An 18,775-nucleotide genomic window follows, 5' to 3' on the forward strand; every position below is an offset into this window, starting at 1 on the left:
CGATCCGAGTGCCGGCGGCAGTGCTGGGTATTGACGTGTGAGACTCGCCCGAGTTTCTCGCATGTGAGTATGAGCCCTTATAATTTTCCTCTGATTGTTCCATTCTTGATTTTGGCAAACACTTATGAAAAATACTGAACGTGTGAATAAGCGCTTAGTTTCGGTCAGCTAATCAATACACAATCTCATGTAACCCCTTTTTCCGAAAGGCCAGAGTAGCAGCACTGCCTATACTGCTGCTTTCGGTGGGATATCATATATGTTTATAAATGTTTTCAGTTCCAGGAACATTTCTTAATGGCTACGTTGAAACATTGAGCATTTGATGACATTTTGGTGTTGCAGATTTTCTACAGTATTTCTGCATCTATTATGCTGCAGGGTTTTTTTATGCACATTTTTGCTGTAGAAAAAAAATGCAGCTTTGTACAGTAACGGCAAAGTGAATGAGATTTTTGAAACCTAATGCGTGCGCTGATTATGTTTTCCTTGCAGATTTGAACATCAGAGAGTATTTTGCAAATCTGCAGCATGTCCATTCTTTTGCAGCGTTTTTCACCCTTTCAAACGAATGGGGGGGGGGGGGGAACACAAGTAAAACCGCATCAAAAACACATATGTTAGGCTGGTTTCACATTTGCGTCTGTGCGCGCAGCGTTTGATCCACATAGAGCCGCATGTCTCATGTGTACATATCTTTAACATGGTGTATGCAGGGGCATGTGTTTGCATGCGTTCGCTTGGTGTTATATCGAACGCATGCGATAAACAACGCAAACGCATGCACACGCAGCGTTTTTTTTCTCGTCATGGATAAGATGATGCGCATAAAAAACACTGCGTAAACATGTGTTTTGCATGCATTTTGGCATCTGTTTGCGGATGCAGATGATATGCTGCGGACTCAAAAGCTAATGTGAACCTAGTCTTACTCAGCAATTTTTCTGCCAACGCTCAGTTGTTTTGCTGCAAAAAAATCTGCTGCAAATACTCAACATGTGCACCTACACTTCACTATATTGCATTGTTTTCATTGTGTTTTTAGTGTTTTTTTCAGCTGCAGTTTTTGACTCTTTTTGGCACCTCATGATTTAAATACAGCTGCTTTGTTTTTTATATATCCTGATATTTGACAAACTTTTGTTGATACAGTCATGTGTCGTTTACATATGTTTTTAGTGCATTTCCACAGAAGAAACGCACTGAAAATGCTTATGGTTTTTTTTACCTGTGAATTTTCCATATCTAATGTGATTCTATGGAGAAAATTTACACATAAAACTCAGCGTTCCCGCAAGACAGACTGACATGTTGGGTATTTAAAAAGACATAAAAGCACAGCGGGCATAAGATTTCTATAAATCCCACCCAATTTGGTTAGAATTGAATGTAAGACACTGCTTTTTTTGTGCAGCATCAAAAACTTATTGTAGGAACTTAACCTAAGGAACCGCCAATCTTTTCACCAATGTAATTGCTAACTACATAGGGATTGGATGCAGTCGGTGAGAATAATAATTTCATTATTGGCCAGCATATGGTAGGGGTACATGAAAAATATTCTACATTTTCAGCAGGAGTCTTATTTCCTAATCGATTAGGACGTCTCAAGCTACATTTACTGCGGCAGTGAAAATATGTGTACAATTTAGTACTCAAAAAAGTAAGTGCTTAAATGATCAAGATGCTACCTGAGACTAAAGGTCACCCAGTGTATCCAGGCAGGTGAGAATATAATGTATCTCAGGCTTCAAGGGGTTTTCTGGTCTTGGACAACCCCTTGTCTCCCAGATGCAATTTGTTTAAAAACAAACCCACCCTCCCCAGGTCCAGTGAGTCTCCATCAGAGTCGGTTATTGTCTGCAGCGCTCACGACATGCCGACAGCAGCCAATAACTGAGCTCTCCGGCTCGCGTAGTCAACTAGAAAAGACACGAAGAGCCGTGGTGAAGATTCACAGCTGGACTGCGGGAGGGTGAGTAAAGCTCAGTTTGCTTTTTAAGACAAGTTGCAGTCGGTGAAGAGGCTTTTTCTGAAACTGCAAACCCTCTTTAAAGCAACACTGTGTCTTATAAACTTGTCTTCCCCTGTAACACGAATGGTGCTAAAGTCTTCATACAACCCAAATCATGAGGCAATATTTCATTGCCCGGTAATATGATCATGTAATCCTGAATACTCGCGTAGAGGGACGTGTGTGTAGGCGTACGGTAGAGAGAAGACGTGAAATGCTCCTTTTCTCATTTACAGGTATTATTACCCAAATCGCAGTAGCATTCAGGAATACTCAAGTGGTAAGTACTCATGTTAGAACCTTCATAACTTCATTTCCTAGACTCTGACCCCAGGAATAGGCAGACGGGTAACTTCTGCTTAGCATATAAAATGTTCCCTGTTTTCGCTTATTGCAGGAGTTGCTGATGATAAACCACTGTTGATATTAGCATTTGGCTTATCGAATATCCCTTATGTCCGAGAACTCAAGAACGATATTCCTGCCGATGGCTTCACAAGTGGACAGTGCATATCAGGGTGATATTGTATTTGAGCACAAAGATAACAGTGAAGAAGGAATTAATTTTCCAGGCACTTTAGTGTTTTTTGCTTTTTTTTTTTATGTCCGTTGCATGTCACTCTTAACAAACAGACGGCTATGCCAGTAGTCCGGATTATCAAATGCACAGTCTTTTACCTCCATTTCCCGCAGAGGCTGAATGTAACCTCTTTGTAATGCCTCTCTGTGGCATGTTTGTGGCACCACTGTAGGTTTGTCCATGGATTTTGCCTGGCTTGAAATTAGTTTCATGTCCTCATAGCCCTGTTTGTCATCTGAACTGCTGTCCTTTATAATTTTGCTACTCCGGTTCATGTAGGTATACTCTGTGCTTTCATCTCCTAGTTCTTGGCTCTGGTTGCATTTTCCCTTCTCATTCATATACTCATAGTCCTCCTTGTTTTCATATTCATAATTATCTTCACTGTCTTGCCGTGAAGCTTTTATGGCCTCTCTGTTTCCATCCCGTGATCCTCGGATGTCCATATACTCATACTCCAACCTCTCTGACGACTGCCTCTTCCTGTTCATATACTCATACTCATCATCATCGTCTTCAGTGGCACTGGCCATACAAGGGGTTAGGGATTGGGATCTTTGGGACTTTAGTGTTCCATCCTCTGACAGATCTGTGCAAGAATGCAAGGAGATAATGAGGGCATAGAGTTAATATTCTATGTAGACCTGGATCAGACGGTTTACCCTACTTATATTGTAAAAGCTTCCTAAATGAACTTCTACCCAACCTGACTCCCCTTTATAACTCCTTTCTCAATGGATCTCCTGTTCCCGAATCTATGCTACATTTTTATTTAACTTTATTCCCCAAGCCAAGTAAGGATAGAATGGATTGTAAGAATTATAGACCTATAGCCCTACTTAACTCGGACATCAAAATATTTGCTAAACTACTTGCAGTTCGTTGAAATCTTTACCTGCCTTCTCTGTTTCATAAAGATCAGGTAGGTTTTAATCCATGTAGGCAAGGAGGTGACAATACCAAGGACCTTATAGATATAATCAAAAAATCAAAAGACCATACTCTCCTCCTAAGCTTAGATGCGAGAAGGCGTTTACTCGCCTCAGTTGGCCATTCATGTTTAAAACCCTTGAAGTATACGGTATAAAGGGTCCCTTTCTAAAGGCTATCGAAAGTGTATACTCCAACCCCTCTGCAACAATTAGGCTTCCCATAGTTCTCCCAAAGCATTTACTATAAAGAACGGCACTAGAAAGGGATGCCCACTATCTCCACTGCTTTTTATCCTGTGCATTGAAACCCTTGCAGCTGCCATTAGACCCAGATATCAAAGGGGTCCAGATAAAAGAGAATTCAAACTTTCCCTCTTTGCAGATGACATTCTTCTAACTCTAACCAATCCTCACCTTTCTATTCCTACATTACATTCCCTTCTATTAGAATTTGGTAACTTGTCGGGTTACAAAACTCACACAACTAAACAGAAGCTCTCCCAATAAATACACCAGATTCCCAACTGAATCTCTTCCACAATAACTTCAAGTATCATTGGACGGACAATACTCTTAGAGGGGTTGTCCGGGCTTTTCACATAATCTCAGTGCATATCTGGGCTGCAGAATGCTGACAATAAGTAATTTACCTTCTGTCGCCAGTTTGCAGGGTTTCCACGATATGATCTCTTGCCTCTAAGAAAAACGTCCGGGGGGGGGTGTTCTGGCATTGAAATGAGAACTGGTCGTTTCCTCCTACTCTACTAAAAACATGCCCTCTATAGCAACAACCCCACCCTCCATAGCAACAGGCCCTCCCCGACCACATGAGCAAGCCTATCCCTCCTCACACAGCAACAAATCCTCCCCCTCTAGCAGCCTCAGTTCAGAGAGCAGGACCACCCAGCTGCTCCTCCCCCAGACACACACTGAACAGTGATCTATGGAAAGTGAAACTAGTGAGGAGGAAACGACCAGTTCTCATTTAAATGCCAGAACACCCCCCCCCCCCCCCCGGATGTTTTTCATAGAAGCAAGAGATCATATCTTGGAAACGCTGCAAACTGGCCACAGAAGGTAAATTACTTATTGTCAGTATTCTGCAGCCCAGATATGCACTGAGATTATGTGAAAAGCCCGGACAACCCCTTTAAGTATTTAGGAATTAACGTCATGTCATCATTTTCATCTCTTTATAAAAGTAACTTCCCACCACTTTTAAAGAAATCCGTTCCCTTTTGACAAGATGGATGTCTCAATCTTTATCTCTGTTTGACCGTATTTCAGCAATAAAAATGACCATTCTTCCAAAACTGTTATACTTATTTGGAACTTTACCCATACCTGTTCCACTCAGAGAGGTAAAGTCACTCAAAGCAGCTACTTTGAGATTCATATGGGCAGAAAAAAATCACAGAATTTCAAAGTCAATTATGCTGATGAGTAAGAATACGGGTGGTCTAGGCGTACCTCACTCTGTACATTATTATTTGGCTACTCATCTCTCAGCACGGTCATCAAAATCCTCCTACGCAAAATGGATGGAAATTGAAAAACTCTGTCTTGCACCAGCACGTCCTCTTTCTGATATGGAATGGTTTGAGACTTGTCTGGTCAAAACAGCTATTACAGCTTCTTGTACCACTGACAAAGAACACTAATTCAAGAACCTTCATTTCTGGTATTACACTCCAGAGCTCCTACATAAGCTAGACTCATCTATTTCTCCCTTATGTTGGAGATGTGCCCTGATAAGGGGATCTGCTTTCCATCTGTTTTGGGATTGTTCCCTGATAATTCCCTTCTGGATTAATGTTTGAATTTTAATTAAACAAATTTTTGATGACCTACCATTAGAGCCTCAAATGTTCTTACTTAATGTTTTCACAGAAAATATCCAAGAGTACTATTAGACTTCTTTTAAATATATTGACAGATGTTTCATAGTCTTCTATTGGTAGCAAACCTCTCTCCCGTATCTACTCAATCTATACACCAGAATCAAGGACGTGAGAAATTATGAATATCGCGCTGCTGTGACTGAACATTGGGTTGAGAGATTTAATCTTCTCTGGTCTCCTTGGGACCCTGAGTATCTGAGAGTCGACTCTTGACTTTCTCATTCATCTCCTCATCTATTCCTCACAATACCTAGATTTATCCTTTCCCCACCTTTTGTCTCCTGTAAATCTTGTATGTCTTTCCCTCTTCTCAAACTGTTAAAAATTAGAATTTCTGAATAATAGCTTAAGCATAATATAAGGCATATCTGTTATGTATTCGGTTTAACTTGTTGCCATTGAAATTTTGTTATATCTTTATATATCCACCTTTTTATTTTCTTTTTAAATATTTCTATATTGTGAAATATGAAAGTCCTTCAATAAAAATTTACAGTTTTAAAAAATATATTCTATACAAAGAATCTTCAGTTACACTTACTAATACACTGAGAAACGATTCTTAATCAGCAAATACTTTACCCCTGAAAGTTCTCAAGAGATTTTCTAGTGGCACAAAGCTACGGCTACACAACAACTTTTCCCATGTCACACGACCAAAGGTTGCACTATGCTGCTGCTTTCACAGTGTAATATAAGTGGATCTGGTCGCGTTTTCCACCAGCAATTTTCCTTGACTGCAGCACACAAGTGAAAAGAAAAAACCTGAAATTTGTGCTTCTCGCGACTTGTGTTGAGGCTGTGGTGGCTTGCTGTTGCATTCGCTTACAACTTCCATTCTGTTGTTATATTGCAACAGCATAGTGCAATTTTTGCCCGCGAGCTGTAAACTGCAGCCAAAGTTGCCTTGTAGTGCCAGCCTAAATATATTCACAAGTCAATCTGAATTTAGGTTCACATTTTTGTAAGGAAATTCTGTTTTTATGTTCTGTTCTTGGAAATGAAAAATAAAATAAATATCTGCAGTTCAGATGTGTACGTACCTCCCTGGCTAAGCTCAGGCATAATGTACTCGCTGTCAGTATCTGGGGTACCAGCAAGTAGACTCTCCCTCTGCGAGCGATATGCACTGTCCAAACGTGAGCGAGGGCTACGACTGAGGCTCCCAAATCCAAACGATGTTTCCTCCGTTGCCTCCATGTCGGATAGAGTACAGCAGCCCTCGGATGACTCGGACACTGTGCGGCCTATAGAGTCCTGCCTTCTCCTGGTCATGCGCCTTGGACTTGGATCAGTACGATGGGTTGAACTCTGAAACAAAAGAAAAATTTTCAAATTCAATACACATCAAAAAATAATATTTGTAAAAATTTTCTGCACATATGGCAAAGATCCAATAAGTATCATCTGAATACTAGACAGGTTATCAGCCTTGGCGTTATTCATTTAGGAAAAAATTTACAAATATGTGACTGGTCGGTAAAGCGATTTCTCTAAAGTCTGTATACACTTAGGTCTGTGCTCATGACAAGGGGCCATCCATTAGCTCTAGAGAAAAGCAGGAGTCACCATTATCATATTTCGTGATTCTTTACTGTAAAAAAAAGTGGAAATATGGAATGATTTGTCACACCTTTATTTATTTACCAGGCTAATGGACTTGATTAGTGATGAGCGAGCGTGCTCACCATTTGATCATGCAATTGGAGTGCTCGGGAAGGCATAGAGTATCGCCAGTGCTCGAGTGCCACGCTCGAGTCCCCGCCCAGCATGTTTTGCTGCTGTTAAACAGCCAATAACTGTGTATGTTATATGCATATTTTTTTAAGAATATTTTATAGTGCAAAACAGCGTAATACATTGCTTCTCAGTTGTGTAGTTACCTTCTTGTTGATGGCACCAAGACTCTGGTTCATAGGGAGATATCCAGCAAGTGAGCTCTGCACACTCTGACTCTAAACAAAGGGAAGAACCATATGGTCATCTATAATAAGTAGACATTATGCTCACCAGAAACCACTTTTCAGCTTTCATATGTTTACATTTTGCACTAATGTGAAAGCTTTGCTCACAACCTGTCTACACAATATTTCACCAAATAACCACTGATCATTTTAGATGTTGGCCACCTTCGGAGAGATGGAGTGAAAGAGAACCTACAGTTTTAAAAATCTTTTGACCTTTTAGTGACATGTCGAAAGTTTTGATCCAGTTTCTGAGACCGTCACCGATCCCTGAAACAAAGGGACAGCCGTGCTCGCTGAGCGCTGTGCGGACACAATTCTAATCGACTCTGCTTAGCTCTCCTCGTAAAGATGCAAGAAGAAAATGTTGACGAATAGCGGCAGATGTGTTAATGAAATCCTTACTCTGGAATAGTCTATCCTCTGCCGGGATGCATAAACAGTGCTTGGAGTTTTCGGATGTGGTCCCATATCCTCATCTTCTTCTGTGCCTAAATCAGTTTCAATTTCCTCCACTTCTTCTTTGTCACTCAGTTGTGGCGCTTCACCAAGTAGAGGAAACGGGGCAGCATCGCTGTCTCGCTGTATGGAGAAAAGCAGGAATAAAACTTAGGCCGGGATCACACTACAGTGTGTGAGGCAAGAAACTCACACGAGTCTCTCTCGCATCAACACCTGGCGGTGCCGCCGGCACACAGGACCGGAGCAGCGGCTGCATGTATTTCTATGCAGCTGCAGCTCCAGTCCTGAGTGCCGGCAGCAGCGCCGGGTGATGATGCGAGAGACTCATGCGAGTTTCTTGCATCACAAGCGGTAGTGTGATCCTGGCCTTACTAATAAATCCTGAAGAAGGGCAGACCTGAATTATTCAGGAGAGAACAGTCTGACTGTCAGTATAGATATCAAATAAGTAATAGCTTATTAGCAAATTAAGGTACTTGTCTTATTAATGGGGTTTTTGCCTATTCAACTTTTTTAAACTAAATTGTCAGGGCTGTGTTCAAAATAATAAAATCATCTGTTATTTATCATCCCCATTTCCAGCACTGACTCTTGATTACTGCTCCTGTCATGGTGTACAGGCTGGAGTGGTGACGACACATCTACAGCGCTGCGGTCGATCACTGAGCTCAGCAGCTCTGCTGATGTAACTGACGCAAACTGCCGAGTCCAGTGACTGACTGCAGAGCTGTAGATGTGACGTCACCGCTACAGCCTGTGCACAATTACTGAAGCAGAGGCAGAGACCAAGCGCTGGACCTGGGAAAGATATTTAACAGATGATTTTATTATTTTGAACACAAGCACGATAATTTAATTAAAAGGGGAAAAACTTTTAAGCGCCATGAATTAAAGGATGCTTTTTAGTATGTTGCTGAGATGTGGAGATGTCACATTTTTTGGGGAGAAATGGATATCAAGATATGAATACGAAGATTTTTACACTAAAAGGTTATTATAAAGGCGGACAGAAGCCGTATCTCATGAAGGAATAATATTACACATTTTAGCTAAAATCACAACCAACTAATGTTAAGGTAAATGACCAGAGAAGAACACATCTAATTAACACTGTTCTCATCCTTCAGTGCCACTACATAAATCATGTAACGAGACTGGTTACCGGTTATGTTGGGGTTCGCAATAACCAGAGCCCAACATAAGAATAGGATCAGATTTTAGAAACACTCACTTTTATGACCAGGTAGCGGGGAGGATCCCTGGCCATACGGGTGAACTCATTTCCCAGCTCCTTGAATGTAGGCCGAACATTCTCGTCAATCATCCAACCTAAGATGGAAATAGTACATGTTAGACGTCAGTGGCACGAAGAATAAGAACTGTGAGACATGGAGAAATCAATGAGACTCACATTTCACCATGACCATGTAGACATCAATGGTGCAGATTGCAGGCTGAGGGAGTCGCTCTCCTTTCTCTAGAAGGTCTGGTACTTCAGACAGACGGATACCTGGATAGGGCTCATCTCCAAATGTCATCATTTCCCACAATGTCACTCCTGGGAAGAAGCAAAATCACCACCAGATATTAGTTCTTGAGAGACCGAATCCTATGAAATTGTAAAATGATGGAGAGGAAAGACATTTCACAGAAATGCACCACTTTTAGATAACAGACTCACCGTAGCTCCATACATCACTTTGATGAGTATATTTCCCAAAGTGTATACTTTCCAGAGCCATCCATTTGATGGGTGTCTGCTTGGAGTCAGAGAAAAAAAACAGTGGTAATTAAAAAAGGTAGAAAAATAAAATCATTCACAGCCATAGCAATCTTTATATACTATGCTAGGGACAAATTTATTATGTGTAATAATAAAGTTTGTTAATCACATGATTTAGTGTATATCATACTGTAGATGGCAGTTTATGTCTCATTCATCTGTCATCTACCCGCTGCAGCCAATCACTGGCTTTAGCGCCATATATGTACACAAGTGACCGCTACGGCTTGGTGTGGCTGATGAACAGGACGTCATCACACCCAGCGGTAACCAGTGGAGCGGAGGAAGATTTAGTTGGCGTGTAATACTTATTATATTTTATAACAAATGCTATAAAAACACCTTTAATAATTCTATCAATTGACTGGAAAGATCAATAAAAATTAGTGCAAAGTGGAGCTGGTTCCTACAGTAAGTAACCAGATTGGTACTTTCAAATCTCAAAAAGTCTCTGCAATGTGGTGTGATGCTTCAGGCATTGTTCAACTTTTCCGTTGCACTAGTTTTGATCGATCTCTCCTGTGATAATTCTACACCAGATCTGAAGTTGTACATGAAAAACACCACCTTGATCTCATTGTAGCAATACTTCTTGTCGTCTGGGTACAATAGATCGGCTACACCGAAATCTGACACTTGCACGTGATTGAGATTCTTCATGAGGACATTGCGAGCTGAGAGGTTTCTATGAACCATGCGATGTTCCTCCAAGTAGTACATGCCCTGGAGAAAACAAACGAGAAGTAACCCACTTCTAATTAACTGATCATATAAAAAGTAGAACGTGTGCTGATCAGCCAGATTATGTGTATGGCGAGCTTCATTCTAATATACCCATTACTGTACACCCAGACAGTTACAGAAAATGCAAGTGTGAATAGCAAGACTCACCCTGGCAATCTGCACACACCAGTTGAGCAGCATTTGGGGCCCAATGGCACCAGTGTCCTTGTTCTGCCTGACGTACTGAAGCAATGAGCCCATGGACAGAAGCTGTGTGACCAGCTGCAGCTGTGTTCCTGGACAGATGCCCAGCAGTCGTACGATACATGCATGATCCAGGCTTCCCATCGCAAGCATATGCTGTGAAGTTAGACAGCTGTTAATGAACACCCCGACATGACAAAAGAAATATTATTTTGGTCTGTTGTCATTTGGACATGGTGTTTCTATGTTCTCCTTCTACAAGCATGGGCCACCAGGAAAAGACCACACTTCACAAAACAGAGGTCCAGATTTATCAAGACTGGCATTAGACTGGTGCTGGACTAAGATTTAAGAATATTTACTTTGGCACATCTTTCATCTGCAGTTCCTCACCGCCACGAATGTTCGGTACTCTATACTGGCACTGGCCTACATTTCTGTTGTCATTTATGCTAATTAACAGCTTAAAGTTAATAAAAGTTGATAACAGACTTCTAATTTAATAAGATATTTATTAAAAGTAAATTTAAAGGGATCCTTCGCTTTTAGCACCTAAACCTTAGAATAAAGCTGCATGGACTTACATCGGTGACAGCATGGAATGTCTGACAACCGTTGCGATCTTGTATCACTTTGATGCTCACAGGGATCTTTACAGAATCGCCTTCTGGGATCCACACACCCTACAAGGGGGAAAGTATATGTGAGAATGTGCTAAGAAAAGTATGTTTCAAGTGGAAAAAGCCCAGAGATAGTAATTGTGGGCCAGGGTGCTCCATAATCTTTATACAGATTCAGAATCTTCTAGTAAGAACGTGCATATATTTAAAGCATCACAGACATCATTCTGGTTAGATCCACTCATGTACTGTAATAAATCGCCCTGTCTAAATCCTGTGGTGTAGACTAAAGGGACCCTGTCATTAGGTTTTACTTTTTACGCTGACACCACACTTTTCAGCTTTTTAATGTATTCATTACATTCCTGAGAAGTCCACTATATCCCACAGACAGCTCTGTATACTTTACAAAAAAGAAGCTTTGAGGTTGTCCAGTGATGAATTCTGCTGAGCACCAAGCGGTCCAATGGGCATCTCCAGACAGTGCTTGGTGGCCCCTCTCTGCCCCTCCACCAATGATTGATGCGCCCAGCTAACAGAGAGCCTGCACAGGTGGGAAGCTTTGCTGGATATATGAATCAAGTTGAAGTCATCACTCATAGGCAGTGACTGGTTGGCTGGGCACAGTTTGGAGACCATGTTGGACCACTTGGTGCACATTAGGATGAGGCAGTGGACAAATTCAAAGTGTTTTTTTCTAAACTGTCTGGGGAATATAGTAGTCTTGTATTACAAGGCTGAAAAACATGGTGGCAACAGCATTTATAGGGAAAACCTGATGAAAGCTCCCTTGTAAGGATATATACCTGTGCATATCACATACAGTGTGGTTGTTCCATATATGATACCTTGTGCACAGTGCCAAATACTCCAGCTCCCAGAACTTTGAGCTTCTTCAGCTCTGTGCTCTTGAAGATTCGAGCCTGCACAGTGATGGTTTTTTCTGATGGGTCCAACATTTCATTACCCTGTGGAGAAATATCAATAACGTTTCAATAGCTTTTTACATTTTTTGTCCAGCTAGTAGTGTAAAGATCGGAGCAGATATTGGGCATTAGAGCACCACTCAGCCTTTTTTTATTTCAGCACTGGAGTGGGGCCACTAATGTAAATTCCCTGTATCTAGTATTATACTTATCAGCCACCGACTTCATCTGTCACCGGTGCCGCTTCGGGCGGTCTTCTGCAGTTTGTGACCTGCTGGAGCGCTCCATAGTTTGCTCTGTGATCCGGAGGTCACTACTCAATAGGCAGAACAAGGATCTCATAGACTGATGCTGAGCGCTTGTGACCATTATCTCTGACTTCCAGTCAGTCACAAGATGGCGGATCGGGACCGGAGCGGCACCGGGAACAGCTGAAGACGGTAACTGGTGAGTATTTTACTAGAGGCAATAAAATTGTCTACATTTCAATTATACAGAGCACAATCTATATATGTAGAATTAAACCCATTTGTCCAGTGCAGACTCCTGGTCTACGCAAGGTAAAGTTGTCATCCCTTCTAGTGTCCTTGTAGATGACAAGCATGTCAAAATAAAATCTAAATGTCACAGGCTCTGCTACCAAACGGAACTTACGTCTCCTCTCTCCAGGTAGCGTCTCATGGCTCGCTTCTTTCGGATTCTTAGCCCCCTCCAGTATAACAGCGTTAGGAGAGAGCAGCAGCACAGAACAAATATGGACACAACCACTGCCCCTGCCACCATCGCCTGGGTTTTACTGTAAAGAAAAGAGAACACATTTTAGTTTTTGTTAACTAAGGTATTAAACTGTGGGGCAATGGTAGCACCAAGTAACTGGCAATGGTTTATCCTGATTCCTGCAAGTAAAACGAAGACCAAGCAAAGAAAAGGGAAAACTACATATAAAAGCGGTACAATAACAACAAAAACTAATAATACGCATTTCAATAAATATTACATTATTAAGGGCATAAAAAAGCCCAGAACCCCAGAGTATATTTAAACCATAATTAATGTTTACTATTAAACATACAAATAGCAAGTTAAAAACATAGTGCTGCTATATAAATGCGAGGAAAATATCAATACTTGTATGCCATCCGAAAAAATATATTCAGTTGTGTGAAAAAGTGTTTGCCCCTTCCTGATTTCCTATTCTTCTGCAGGTTTGTCTCACTTAAATGTTTCAGATCACCAAACAAACTTAAAAATTGGACAAAGATAAACACAAAATGCAGTTATTAAATGGTGTGTTTTATGGAGCAAGTACATGCCTCCTTTTTCAAAAGTGCATTTACTCTGTGACTATACCCCAACATGTCGATCAGTTTTTCTAGCATAAAAAGTATACCTAAAATTTCACATTAGGAAACATTTGAGGGAATTCATATTTCTGGTGATTAATTTGTAAACTTCTATAATGGCTCTGTACCACTCCATTACATCAGCAGAGCAAAAGTGTGCACATGCACAGAACATTACCAGCCACTAGAGGGCAGCACACTACTCTTCTCGGTTCCTCTACCTTGCTAGAATGTGCAATATTCTGTACAGTAATTGGTCATTGAGCTGAAAATTGTAATGTGTAGAAGAAAGAAAGACGATCTGTTAACACTAAGGCTATGTGCACACACTGCAGATTCACCTGCGGGTTTTTTCCCGCGGAACCGCAGGTAAAACCGCAGGTAAAGTGACCTGCGGTTTTGCTGCGGTTTGGCCTGCGGTTTTGCCCTGCGGTTTCACACCTCTACTATGTTAAAGGTGTGAAACCTCAGCAGAATCCGCAGAAACAATTGACATGCTGCGGAAAAAAAAATGCAGCTTTTCCGCAGGTAAAAAACCGCAGCGTGAGCACTGCGGTTTTGAAAACCCATAGGCTAACATGGTAAAGTACCATGTCTGCGGAATTGCTGCAGTTCTACAGGGCCAAAACCGCAGCAGAACCGCAGCAAAACCGCAGCGTGTGCACATGGCCTAATAATTATGTCAGATGAAAAGAGCAAATGCAGTACCCATAGTGTCCCCTAAGGGCCACTATTAGGGCTCGTACACACGACTATATCCAAGTGCTGCCAGTGGAAAAAATGGACTGCACTCACTCAGATCAATGTTATTCAATGGGGCAATGCGAGTGTACCATTTCCTACCCTGACCGAATCAGTGTGCAAAAAAAAACAAACAATCACAGGTGGCACTGGTTTCTTCTGTAAATAGGATGAGACTGTAGGTGTGCAAAAAACCCAAGATGAGCTGCGTGACATGACTCCACGTGTGCTGCTTCATACATTTTATGAATATATCGCGCTTTGCTGGGAACCTGATTTTTCGGAGTAACCCGTGTGCACTTTAACGTCAGGTGGCAGCAGTGAAGGTATTTGGCTGAGGAAAGCAATCATGTTTGAGGAGATAATTGCAGTGAGGTCATCTGATGAGTAATGCTCGGATGCCGGTGGCAGGAGCAGCGTGATAGCGGCAGGAAGGGTGTAGGGCACAGGTATCTTCTCCTCATTCCTGTACTGCCACACTGAGATTTGGAATCCGCTCCTGCGAATCATAAAGCATGTCACATGCTGGTTCCTCATACAAGGAACACAAGATGATTGTTCTCACAGTTCCTCTCACCGATTGGTACTCCTATTAAAGGGTGAAAGGAATTCAGCCAAAAATCGTGACTTCTCTTTATCCCACATAGTTGGAAATACCAGGTCAAACGCAACAATGTTGGCACATTAATTCTTCATTGTTCTCCTGCTGACGCGCATACCTGCGGGTTATCCCTGCTCTGCTTCTATCACTGGTTGCAGTAACAGTTTGTGTTAAATAACATATAATAACTATAATTTCTTTACGCATATGGCTTCTTATTATCGGTTTATTTAAAGGGAATGTGTCATCAGAAAGTGACCTATGGTAAAGCTATTTAGAAAGCTCTTGAATTCTTGCAGTTTTCTCTAACCACTAAACCTCATAATATGCTGACCCTTCTGTAGAGATCACTTTTCAGCATTACTATCACATGAAGAATTACAGTAAAAGATATCTCCTATATACAGACAGCACGGGATCCACCATTCATAACAGCTGATGGTCACAGCTCACCTCCTCCCACTCCCTGCACAATCCCAGGAATAAGGGTACTAGGTCCCTTTTATTAAGGAAGAGGCTTCTGTATCAGGCCTGTCACTCTCCATAGAAAAGAATGACGATAAGGAGACAGTCTGCTATTTATTCCCATATGATGGATCAAGCCATAAAACACAATCAGCGGAAACCTAAATTTAACATTTAAATATTCCTTATTTTTAATATGGCTAGAAATATGGTCAGAATCCCTTCTCTGGTGTTTGCCAGGATGAATACAATGAAAATCTGTTAAAGATGAGAAACAAATGCCATTTCCTAGGTTTACCTTTCAGCTGCACGCAGAACAATGTTATTGCAGTCCTGTATGTCTGGACCTACACACCTGTCAGAAAAGGATTACTGCATTAATTCAGGTCCTATAGATGCCATAAAGACAGACTGACTGCATATGAAAGACCAGACTAAAACGGCATTAATTATGGTGCAAAACATTATTAATAAATGTGTCCCAACATCGGTTTAAATATTATTTTTTAGATAAAATGCATCAAAAATAGACATAATATATTGATAAATGTGGGTATATGGTTTTTTTTTCCTATTTTGCCTGATTCGGTTGGGACCTAGATAACAGACACCTGTCAGAGTTATTATTACTGGATCTGTGATGACGTGTCCGCACTATTTCACAAATAAAACCGCTTTACGCCACTTGTCCAATCAAATTAGATTTCATGTATCTGTCGCACAACCATAACAATAATGTTGGGTATCAGTGACTATTTCATGTACATTGTAGATGATCAATTCTAGTCAACGCAATATTTATTGGAATCATGAATGGGCTGATGACTGGGATAACTCTAAAACGATATAAAATACCATGAAGAAGGTGACCTTACCCCTCGGTACAGTTTTCATGGCAGGGCAGGCAGATCTTATTCCCACCGGGGTACTTGTAGATTGGTCCTTTTTCTCCCATGACCCCATTAGGACATCTGTCCATACAATGCAGCCCATCTCGGTAGTTGGCACACTGCATGCACGAGTCGGCGCCCTGACAGAATGAAGATTATCATTTGGCGCAGACAGACAAGGTGGAAGTAATATTGTAATGAAGGGTGGGAGCAGCATTTGTGATTTACCGTTCCATTGCAGGTCAGTGATCCTTCCACCCTCTGACATTCCGGGTGGCAGAGCAAGCAAACCCCATCCTTGGCAAACTCCCTGCTATCTCTATACAAAGAGGTAATAAAAAGCTGTTACCGAAAAGAACCAGACAATGCCATTCATTGACATAACTTCATGCTGAATATAAATAAATGTAATTACCCCTGATATAGGTTACAGTGTGGTACACAGATCCCATCTCGACTAAAGTTTCTGCACGACAGGCACTGTTCAGGTCCGGGGCCCCAGCAGCCCTTGTCAGAACAGAGCGGGTCACATACTTTTCCTTCATTGACTGCAGAGATACAATAACTCTATGAGTTCTCATTGGAATGTATGCATCGTCTTTCCATCTGTACTTTTCATATTAATCGCATCAATGTTCTAAACCCGTCCATGGAGTTTGTAGATTGATATGAATCAAGCCAAAACAGTGCCTTGCAAAAGTATTCAGCCCCCTGGAACTTTTCAACCTTTTCCCACATATCATGCTTCAAACAAAGATACCAAATGTAAATTTTTGGTGAAGAATCGACAACAAGTGGAACACAATTGTGAAGTTGAACGAAATTTATTGGTTATTTTAAATTTTTGTGGACATTTAAAAACTGAAAAGTGGGGCGTGCAATATTATTCAGCCCCTTTGCTTTCAGTGCAGCAAACTCACTCCAGAAGTCCATTGTGGATCTCTGAATGATCCAATGTTGTCCTAAATGACTAATGATGATAACTATAATCCACCTGTGTGTAATCAAGTCTCCATATAAATGCACCTGCTCTGTAATAGTCTCAGGGTTCTGTTTGAAGCTCAGAGAGCAACATGAAGTCCAAGGAACACAACAGGCAGGTCCGTGATACTGTTGTGGAGTATATTAAAGCCGGATTTGGATACAAAATGATTTCCCAAACTTTAAACATCCCAAGGAGCACTGTGCAAGCGATCATATTGAAATGGAAGAAGTATCATACCACTGCAAATCTACCAAGACCCGTCGTCCCTCTAAACTTTCATCTCAAACAAGGAGAAGACTGATCAGAGATGCAGCCAAGAGGCCCATGATCACTCTGGATGAACTGCAGAGATCTACAGCTGAGGTAGGACAGTCTGTCCATAGGACAACAATCAGTCATACACTGCACAAATCTGGCCTTTATGGAAGAGTGTCGAGAAGAAAGTCATTTCTCAACGATATCCATAAAAAGTGTCATTTAAAGTTTGCAACCAGCCACCTGGGAGACACACCAAACATGTGGAAGAAGGTGCTCTGGTCAGATGAAGCCAAAATTGAACTTTTTGGCAACAATGCCAAACGATATGTTTGGCGTAAAGGCAACACAGCTCATCACGCTGAACACACCATCCCCACTGTCAAACATGGTGGTGGCAGCATCATAGCTTGGACAGGGAAGATGGATAAAATTGATAGGAAGATGGATGAAGCCACAGGACCATTCTTGAAGAAAACCTGTTGGAGTCTGCAAAAGACCTGAGACTGGGACGGAGATTTGTCTTCCAACAAGATAGTGATCCCAAACATAAAGCAAAATCTACAATGGAATCTTTCACAAATAAACATATCCAGGTGTTAGAATGGCCAAGTCAAAGTCCAGACCTGAATCCAATCGAGAATCTGTGGAAAGAGCTGAAAACTGCTGTTCACAAACGATCTCCATCAAACCTCACTGAGCTCGAGCTGTTTGCCAATGAAGAATGGGCAAGAATTTCAGTCTCTCGATGTACAAAACTGATAGAGACATACCCCAAGTGACTTGCAGCTGTAATCACAGCGAAAGGTGGCGCAACAAAGTATTAAGTTAAAGGGGCCGAATAATATTGCAGGCCCCACTTTTCAGTTTTTTAATTTCCACAAAAATTTAAAATTACCAATAAATTTCGTTCAACTTCACAATTATGTCCCACTTGTTAATTCTTCACCAAAAATTTACGTTTGGTATCTTTATGTTTGAAGCATGATATGTGGGAAAAGGTTGAAAAGTTCCAGGGGGCGGAATACGTTCGCAAGGCACTGTATGTCTTCCTCTGGTGAATATGTCTGCAGTGTACCCCCTAATATTCTGCAAGCAAGCAAGAAAACTGATAATGAGCCATAAAATAAGTGATCAAGTGGGGAAAAGATATTTATTGAAGAAATAGGCCCCCACTTACATGAAATTAATGTGATCTGACATGCAACAAAGCCTTTAAAGGGAGTCTGTCACCCCTAAGTGACAGTATACACAAGGCATACTCAGTGCACCCTTGGTGTGACTTAAGAGCTAAGTGCACCATTCTGCCAGCTGGTTTTCCATATTCCTCCCTCCCTCATTGGTGATTGACAGCAATGGTATTCCTGGAGTTAGCACTGTCTGCAG

The 18,775-nt window shown here is 41.4% G+C and overlaps 1 protein-coding gene across 1 annotated transcript in view; it reads right to left on the reverse strand.

Moving 5' to 3' along the window:
- Positions 1 to 328: 328 nt before the first annotated feature.
- The window catches only part of ERBB3 (erb-b2 receptor tyrosine kinase 3), an 87,642-nt gene continuing 69,195 nt past the window's right edge, over positions 329 to 18,775 (reverse strand). Inside the window, exons 13-28 of the mRNA XM_073552188.1 lie at positions 16,565 to 16,697; positions 16,378 to 16,468; positions 16,135 to 16,289; positions 15,558 to 15,614; positions 12,764 to 12,905; positions 12,032 to 12,151; positions 11,148 to 11,246; positions 10,528 to 10,719; positions 10,204 to 10,359; positions 9,535 to 9,610; positions 9,265 to 9,411; positions 9,085 to 9,182; positions 7,797 to 7,973; positions 7,311 to 7,382; positions 6,471 to 6,738; positions 329 to 3,183 (exon numbers count right to left, since the gene is read on the reverse strand). Of these exons, the coding sequence (XP_073408289.1) occupies positions 2,615 to 3,183; positions 6,471 to 6,738; positions 7,311 to 7,382; positions 7,797 to 7,973; positions 9,085 to 9,182; positions 9,265 to 9,411; positions 9,535 to 9,610; positions 10,204 to 10,359; positions 10,528 to 10,719; positions 11,148 to 11,246; positions 12,032 to 12,151; positions 12,764 to 12,905; positions 15,558 to 15,614; positions 16,135 to 16,289; positions 16,378 to 16,468; positions 16,565 to 16,697 (2,552 nt within the window). The 3' untranslated portion in view covers positions 329 to 2,614. The remainder of the gene's footprint in view (positions 3,184 to 6,470; positions 6,739 to 7,310; positions 7,383 to 7,796; positions 7,974 to 9,084; positions 9,183 to 9,264; positions 9,412 to 9,534; positions 9,611 to 10,203; positions 10,360 to 10,527; positions 10,720 to 11,147; positions 11,247 to 12,031; positions 12,152 to 12,763; positions 12,906 to 15,557; positions 15,615 to 16,134; positions 16,290 to 16,377; positions 16,469 to 16,564; positions 16,698 to 18,775) is intronic.

Source organism: Dendrobates tinctorius, unplaced genomic scaffold, assembly GCF_039654945.1.
Source record: "Dendrobates tinctorius isolate UK_male_01 unplaced genomic scaffold, ASM3965494v1 ptg000187l, whole genome shotgun sequence".
NCBI lineage: Eukaryota > Metazoa > Chordata > Amphibia > Anura > Dendrobatidae > Dendrobates > Dendrobates tinctorius.